This window comes from Sardina pilchardus, chromosome 2, assembly GCF_963854185.1.
Source record: "Sardina pilchardus chromosome 2, fSarPil1.1, whole genome shotgun sequence".
NCBI classification, from domain to species: Eukaryota; Metazoa; Chordata; class Actinopteri; order Clupeiformes; family Clupeidae; genus Sardina; species Sardina pilchardus.
The window spans coordinates 16396927-16405287 of NC_084995.1; the positions used below are offsets into that span (position 1 = coordinate 16396927).

The window sequence follows — 8361 nt, forward strand, 5'->3', positions numbered from 1 at the left end:
GTTTTACCATTTTTTTCCACACTGATAGTACTCGGTGACCTTGAGAAATGGAGATCTGTATGACAAATGGCCAGATTTCTCCTTTAATAAGGTAGATTGTAGCTTAGCTTGCCCATCACTGCGCACGCACGCACACACACACACACTCACACACACACTCCAGACAGTATATCCACATTATTTATGGCTGCCCTCTGCTGTCTTTAATAGTAAGTTGGTGAGCAATTTCTGTTTAAAATGTACAGTAATTCAGTCATCTCTGCTAGCCCCCATTGTGCAGTGCTGTGGAAGTCTATGAAAGCATCTATCACATGGTGAGAAAAGCATCGAGAGTTCACACTTTTCCTAAGTCTTCCAATGACCATTACAGATCGTCTTCTGATAGGCCTAATTGAAAACCACCCCAAAATGATTTGAGAGACATAGCATACATCTTTGGAAATATTGGCATCGTGTGTATTGGCATTGGCTTCAGGTTCGATACACTCTGCTAATTGGCTGGTTGCCAGTCCATGAGTGATGTCATGGCTTAGCATCTGCAAAGGCGACGGAAGGTGTTCTCCGTGTTTTCAAGGCGTCTGCAACGACAGAGACAGAAAGTCTAGAAGCCTGCCGCTCCCCCACCCATCCTCATCCCATCTCCCTAACCTCTCTCGTCCATTATCGGTTCCGAAACATTAATGGAAAACCGTGATGAATGGGAGAAATGCAATATGGAGAGCAACGTGACGAATGTTGCCACCACGTCGCGAATCACAACCATCTGCAACTGTCCAAACTGAAGGGTAACCGAAACCGTACAGAGTCCTCCACGCCGTGAGTGCACTTAAAGTCAATTAAGAGCAATAGGTCCAATTTCAAATGGGTTGTCGTGGCGCAGCTCTGATAAGACGGAGACAGAGTGACGGGTACACTACTACAGATGCGCTATCGATCGCATGGTGTTACTTTTAAATGCGTGTTGGTTGATGAGTTAGGTTGGGCCTAAGCTGTGGAAAGAGCAGTGAGCTCCCTACTAGGCGTGTATTTTGGAGTCATGTGGAGAACGAACATGTTAAGATTTTAACTTCTTAATCTAATCGTTACTTTTTGTGGCTGGATGGATGGGATGTTGACTTCAGGTAATTCTGATATCATCAGTTGGGGAAAAAAAAGTCCCAACACAAATTGTCAGTATCCATGATATAATAGCATTAATGGTTAATTATGAACCTATATGCCTACTTTGAAAAACATTCCAACTGTGAAGCTGACTTGCTCTCCAGGTATTTGAATGAGATTCATCCTTTACTAGCCTTTTGTCGGGTTTTGTTTTGTGTGACAAAACAGTTGAGTTGATGCAGTACAGGTAGGCCTAAATTATTGTTTCGGCCATAAAGGAATCAACTTGACCTCCATCTGATATGTTCTCCATAGACTTATTAGCTACATATTAGAATAAAGTATATGTCAGCGTCGTTAAATTATATAAGCAGAAATTTACCACATTTTTCGATTTTGATTTACCAAGCGATTTTTATATGGCAAGCCACAGCCTACAGTGAAAAGTTGACTGATGACCGGTCCACTGATATAGATTTTATTTTCCTTACATTTGGGACTTTTTCATAGGAATTTAAAATAGGCCCACTTTATAGAGCTTGTGATTGCATATTATAGCATTGAACAAGTTGAAGCCTGGATATTTTCCTCTCAACAGTCAATCTTTAAGTAGATTCCCGTGTGTATTCTTTTTGAAGTTTGCGAATTTCTGTAACTCCATCCTAAGCACCAGTTTGCGATGTTAAGCTTTATGCAAGGAAAGTAACACAGGACACAATAATTGTAATATAGCTGAAAAATAAACTAGTGAAAATAAGACGTTTAATAAGGATACCCGGCCATATTGCGCAATTATGTAAAATGAGATATCTCTAAAAGTAGTAATACACATGCGTTATAACCGAAATAAAAATGTCCATTACATTCATCGAATACTGAATAATTTGAAAAGCAAAATTCCTTATACAAATACATGCGACGATCATCCATCTTTGGCTGCTTAATAATAATAATAATAATAATAATAATAATAATAATAATAATAATAACGGGGATTTATGCAGTATCATTTGTGTTTAAGACCAAATAAATAGGATGATCCATATAAAAGATTACTAGTGATTGATTGCATAAATCCTTCAACAACACATGGTAGAAGAGCGTTATGTCGAAACTGTTGATATTCACGAATAAATAACACAAATTTAACATAGCCATGTGCTTCGCAAGGATCTTCTTCCACCACTGTCCATTATCAGCAATGGTGCTGTGTGTGTGTGTGTGTGTGTGTGTGTGTGTGTGTGTGTGTGTGTGTGTGTGTGTGTGTGTGTGTGTGTGTGTGTGTTTGTTTGTTTGTTTGGCGCTCTCTTGACTGTCTGGCATCAAGAGGGCGACTCATTTACACAGACACCACGCCAAGGAGGTCATACGTCCCCATCGAAAATGCTGAAATATTTGGTAGCGTTCGAAAAGCATAAGTAAGGCGCGCTAACTCCAGGGTACATGACTGGTAGAGGCATTGGTATCAAGCATCTTCCAAGTATGTGGTTTTCTTTGTAGAAAGTAGGCAGCGATAATGTTTTTCCGGCATCACTTAAGTCCATATTAGGTCCTTCCAGATCTGTGGAAATCTGCCTTTTTAATTTATTCCGTCGATTCTGGAACCAAATTTTCACCTGAGTTTCTGTTAACTGCAATGAGTTGGCCAGGCATGCACGCTCTGCGCTGCTCAGATACCGTTTCATGTCAAATGTAGATTCCAACTGGAAAATCTGTCTCTTGGAAAAAATAGTGCGCGTCTTCTTTTTTGCCATAACTTTACTCTTTTTACTGTTCCCCTTATGTGGCTGCATGCTGCTGCTGCTGCCGTCGTCGCAGCTGTCCGCATTCTCACATCTTGTGTCCAGACTTTCCAGCGCGTCCGTCTCCCGCTTTAGTGTTGTCGTGGCTGTGTGACAAGACTCTGGGCAGTTTTCTCCTAAAAAATACAGTTTGGAGAAGTTTATAATATGTGCTGTATAATTAACGCGCGCGGTATTATGTAGACGAGTTTACCTGTACCTGTCTGACTGAATGTGATGCTCCGAAAGTCTTCGGCACGATGGGCACCATGGTCCAAACTACGGAGAACGAAGTCATTGCCGCACACTGGTTCACTTTGCACTTTTGAGTGACAGCTGTCAAACTTGGTCCCGACGCTATTATGGTTAAGAATGTGGTCTATGGTGAATTTAAGAGAGGAAGGGCGACAGCATGGTGCGTCTTCTTTGTTCATAGTTATCCAGTGGATAGAGAAGACCTTTGCGTTTTTAGCTTCGTTTTCGTTTTTTTTTTTTTTTATGCGCTAGCTCTGTTCTTCCCTCTCGGTTCTTCAGGCACCATCTCTCCGAGATTCCCACTGTAACCACGTCTGGCCCCCTGTTACTCCTCCAACCGGAAGAATGAAAATTGCTCCTTATCCATTGGTCGGGATTATCACGTCGATGAAGATGGCGACCAATTGCATTTCGGGGAGGGAGTTGGGCTACACCATGAGTTTACCAGACATCTGGTCCACGTAAGGAAATGTAACCGAACTGCTGATTATTTCATAATTTTAATGATGTCCTTCCAAGAATGCGGTGCCCTGGTTTGCATGATAACCCTTGTCACATTTTACAGTGTTATAGGCTAGCAAATAATCTATTGGCTTCATGAGTTGTTCTCTAACATATATGTCGGATCATTGTGTGTTACTAATAATTTGAAACATATTATTAACACATAATATGTGTATCTTCGTGGAGCCAAAAATCACAAATACGGACACTTTCAAAAAAAAAAAAAAAAAATTCTACATCTTTTAAAAATAATTGTATTTTAGATTTAGATTTTTGGACTTGGTAAAATTTACGCTTCCATACACTACATGGAATATAAAAGACCTTCCATTTCTTGTGGCTATGAGTAGTTGCTCTAAGTTGTGAGACCCCAAGGTTGCACACAGCGCTCTGTATTTCATTTTGGCTGCATTGCAGGCTACCCCTAAGATTATTTTTTCGAAGTGGTGGGCTCTGCTACCATTTCACTTGAATGAAGAGATTTTGTATTGATCACATACAGTAAATATTGCTTTTAATAGTCTTGTGTTATCAACACTGGTATAACCCATAACGGGTATTTGCAGTCTATGAAAGGGAAATAAGGAAGCTCATGAGTAAACATGCAGACAGATGGGTAAGGACATTGCTTCAATTCTATACATTACGGTGGATATGGAGATGCACATGTTTATCTGTGTGTTTTGTAAAGTCTAATGAAGTAATTAATAAATAAAACCACTGATCAAGTTTAGTCTCTTCACCGTCATTGAATTTAGCAGGTAGGCAATGCGGTACCAAGATAGGAGAATGGAATTAACATTCCGACATAGTTGCTTTACTTTCTTGAAGTGGCTGCAATTAATGTTCTATTTACCAAGTATGAAATGTGAGTTTTTCTTAATGAGGGTAATAATTGCTCTATTCTTACTGGAATATTTGATTGCTAGGTTGCATCGTTAGGCCTAGGCCTACTTCTCGAGACGGCATCATATTTCGTGTATACATAGGCCTATATTTTGCGGGTGGTTTTATTGAACCTTATTGGAGAATGTATAGCTAATGTTTTTGTGAGGCAAACAAATGATTACATGCGAATGGTAAGCCCAGATGCTTAGTGCAATGGACAGCAGCCTATTTTAAGGCCTTAGTCCATAATAATAGCGTCATGGCACATATAATCACATCATATGTTGAGGGCAATAGAACAGGGCAAAATGAGTGCTCTAGAGATCACGTCAGGGTAGGCTATTACGCAAAAGTACAGTTGTCTGCTCATTGTTGTTGCTGGGTTATGGCTATATAAGACTCTAGATACTCTAGATGCTTTTAATGTCTCGTTATTTTTAGTGCCTGATTGTTATTTAGTGTTTACACGAGTCGAGGATGCTTGCACAGTTCTTTTATGCAGAAATGGTTGTTACCGAGAGTGTGAGAGCGTTTTTCTTCTATTGCCTCATGCTTATAAACAGTTATCCAGTTTAACAGTTACCCTGTTTATCAGTTTTCTTGTCAAATTATCTTAAAATAGAAACCAGGGTGCAATGCTCTCTCTCTTTCTCTCTGGTGTAGTGTGTGTGTGTGTGTGTGTGTGTGTGTGTGTGTGTGTGTGTGTGTGTGTGTGTGTGTGTGTGTGTGTGTGTGTGTGTGTGTGTGTGTGCGTGTGTGTGTGTGTGGGTATGTGGGGTGTGTGTGTGTGTGTGTGCTTGTTTGTTTGCTTGTTTGTGTGGACGTATCATGTTTAAAGTGCTGTCAAAACTAACAAAAAAACCCACAAGTTAAGACAGAAATATTGTGATCAGTTTTATTAATCGCTATTAAAACCCACCATGTGAAAAAGTGATAAGGTTGGAAAAGTGTGCTTCTGAATAAAAATATATTTGCTGAAAAAAAGTGTAATCTTAAAATATGCACAAACAGCTAGGGCCTGCATCCCATGCGTAAAAATATGATCTGTAGTGTCAAGGCAGACGTAGGCTACAGTAGACGTTAATAACATTAAAAAATAGTATGACTATAACTAAAATGTATGTATAATAATCACGTTATATGTAATCTTTGGATGCAACAAAACATGAACATGTAGTTTTCTGCGGCCAAGTGAATTATTGCACGATTCAGGTACAGTATTGACATAATGACAGTTCAGGCTTCGTGGAGATCCTCTAACCCACGATTTTAGACTAGTCCAGTCATCTGTGACCTCAGTACGCTCATGGACTGGGCAAAGGACGTGAGGGGATAGTTCATAGAACTGGAGAACCCCACAAGAGGTGGGGAGACCTGCGGCACGCTGAAGCTCAGTGCAGAGGGTGGCGTGGTGCTCTCGTGGTAAAGGATGGGCACACGAACAATTCGCTGGGACGAGTGAGAGATGTTCGCTGCCTCTAAGTCCGCGGCCAACTGTCTCTTCCACTTATTCCGACGATTCTGGAACCAGATTTTCACTTGAGTTTCGGTCAGGTGCAGGGAAGCAGCCAGACCTGCTCGTTCCGAGCTGCTAAGGTAGCGTTTCATGTCAAAAGTGGACTCGAGTTGGAAGACCTGACTGCGGCTGAAAACTGTCCGGGTTTTCTTCTTGCGGGCCAGGTTTGGGTCTGGGGTTTCTGCGTCGGAAGGCTCGTCGAAAACATGGGGAGCATCCTCGTTGTCATCGGTCAGGCAGTCCCTTGTTTTTCGATCTGAGTCGTCACTGCCATAGATTGGCTCTGGTCCAAGGGGTGAATCCCTGTCACTTGGGACGGAATAGCAGCGTTCATCCGAACTGTGACTCTCCTCTTTGGGACCTAAATAATAATAATAATAAAAATACATTGTAAGGATATCAGAAATTGCTGATAAAAATGACTGCATTAATGAATAGACTCAAATACCAATCATTGGCATTGGCATCCCCAGTGGCATGAACTGTTGTCATATACGTTTTAATGGACCCCATATTTACAGCAATAACGGTGTGTATGAATGTAACAGAATGGTATATCGGTAAACTGGATCAGAAAATCACTTGAGTTCCTATGCAAAAACCTCTTCAAAGCTCCTACTGTATGTGCCCTAATGGGACAGTAGGCCCAAGCCTAGCGTTTGTGCCTTCTCAAATTTCCAGAGGAAATGTTTTGCTGGATTATGAAAAATCGACAAGTCAAATTTACCCAGGCCTTTATACCTCTTGTGTCGTGTGAAATAACATTGACCCCCTCCTTCTCTTAGTACTGTTAGTAGCCTAAATGCTACCTACAGTAAGACTGGCGGGGAAACAACCGAGTTGTCTCTCTCGCAGGGAGATGCTCAGGACAGGTACACCACATAATATGTTTGGGTGAGTCGTGTTCCGGTCATTCAAATTAAGCGCTCGATACAAAGCTATAACATACACAACAGTAGATAAAAGTAACCGAATTCATGTTGCATCACTGCAGTGTTTGGTGATAATGGTTTCAGTTTCTACTATAGACATGCATGAGTTTGAAATGCGCTTTGATAACTAACATAACACATTGCACAGAAACAAAACTGCAACTGTACTTACTTTCAGAGCGATCCGGGGTATCAAAGTTTAAGGGTGAACGTCGGTACCATTCTAGGGGGGGCTGAGTAGGGGGACCTCTCTCTACTGTAGAGCCTGTGATCGCCGCTTGACCGCACACTTCGGTCAGACGATGCTGTGCCTCCCTGCCCTGGAGAACAGACTCCCGTCGAACCTCTCCGGCCACTTTATCCTTAGTTGGGGCTCGTGAAGCTTCTTCATTTTTACTGGAACCCAGTAAATTTTCGATGAAAAATGAAGAGACCTTTGGTGTTAGCGAAGTTTGGCTATCGGGCGCTTTATCGTGCATATTTATCGCTCGATGTACCCAAACGGTCTCTGAGGATATCCGTTTTCTGAGCAGCTCTCGCGTTTTACGCAATGTGCAATAAATCCTTTTCTGATACACAGCCGTTATGTACAAACATCTCAAGTGCTTCAAAAATCCTCGTGCAAGAGTGGCAACAGACGCGTCTGCGACGGCAGCGCAATGGAGCAGCGGTGCGCTCGTACAGAATAAACGCAAGTCAAGTCGAACGCTTACCAAGCCGATGGCATTCTGCTATTGGTCGACCACAATAGCAAATGGGATTACTCAAGAAAGAGAATTGCTCGCCGCGAATTCCCCTCTCTGATAGTGCCTCGGGGTCGGAGGAGCCATTGTCGGTGAGGGGCTTTATTTGGGTCAATTAGGGAGCAAATCAAAATACAGATAGAGGCTTGGGCTCTGCGTCTGAGCGTAAGAGAGCACTCGGAGAGCTAGACACACCACCGCCTATTGGTTATCCGCGTATCTGCATCACTACATTGTTCTCGAGAACGAAGCATAGAAAACCAACACGGCCGAGCTCAATGGCACGTGGACACATGCGCGGTCTCTGTTCGAATCTACTTGCTCCTAAATAAAAACAAAAATATGATTTTTGATTTAAATTCTAATAATGGTTATTCGTGACACAATATATCCAATGAAAACTGTGGTGTATGTTAGCGGTAGACCTTCAGGACTGATGTTAACTGTAATAGTATTTTCAACAAATGAACCGTGAAGTCGATTTAAAAAAAAAAAAAATCTCCAGGAATCGAAAAAAATAAAGGCTCCCTGACATCTCATCATGAAAAGGGATGTACATATTCGTATTATTATCCGATGTTTGCCAAAATAATACTCCAATTATAATAGATGGTTAATTAATCAATTGATTCATATTATCA

General features: G+C 41.5%; 2 protein-coding genes across 2 annotated transcripts; both read right to left on the reverse strand.

The window, feature by feature from the left end:
* Window positions 1-2465: 2465 nt before the first annotated feature.
* hmx4 (H6 family homeobox 4) lies at window positions 2466-3316 on the reverse strand. Its single transcript, XM_062551370.1, has 2 exons — window positions 3103-3316; window positions 2466-3019 (listed from the first exon to the last, which is right to left on the reverse strand). The coding sequence occupies exons 1-2, from the start codon at window positions 3314-3316 to the stop codon at window positions 2466-2468; spliced, it is 768 nt and encodes a 255-aa protein (XP_062407354.1).
* Window positions 3317-5509: 2193 nt separating this feature from the next.
* On the reverse strand, window positions 5510-7704 carry hmx1 (H6 family homeobox 1). Its single transcript, XM_062551382.1, has 3 exons — window positions 7691-7704; window positions 7150-7373; window positions 5510-6406 (listed from the first exon to the last, which is right to left on the reverse strand). The coding sequence occupies exons 1-3, from the start codon at window positions 7702-7704 to the stop codon at window positions 5799-5801; spliced, it is 846 nt and encodes a 281-aa protein (XP_062407366.1). The 3' UTR covers window positions 5510-5798.
* Window positions 7705-8361: the final 657 nt, after the last annotated feature.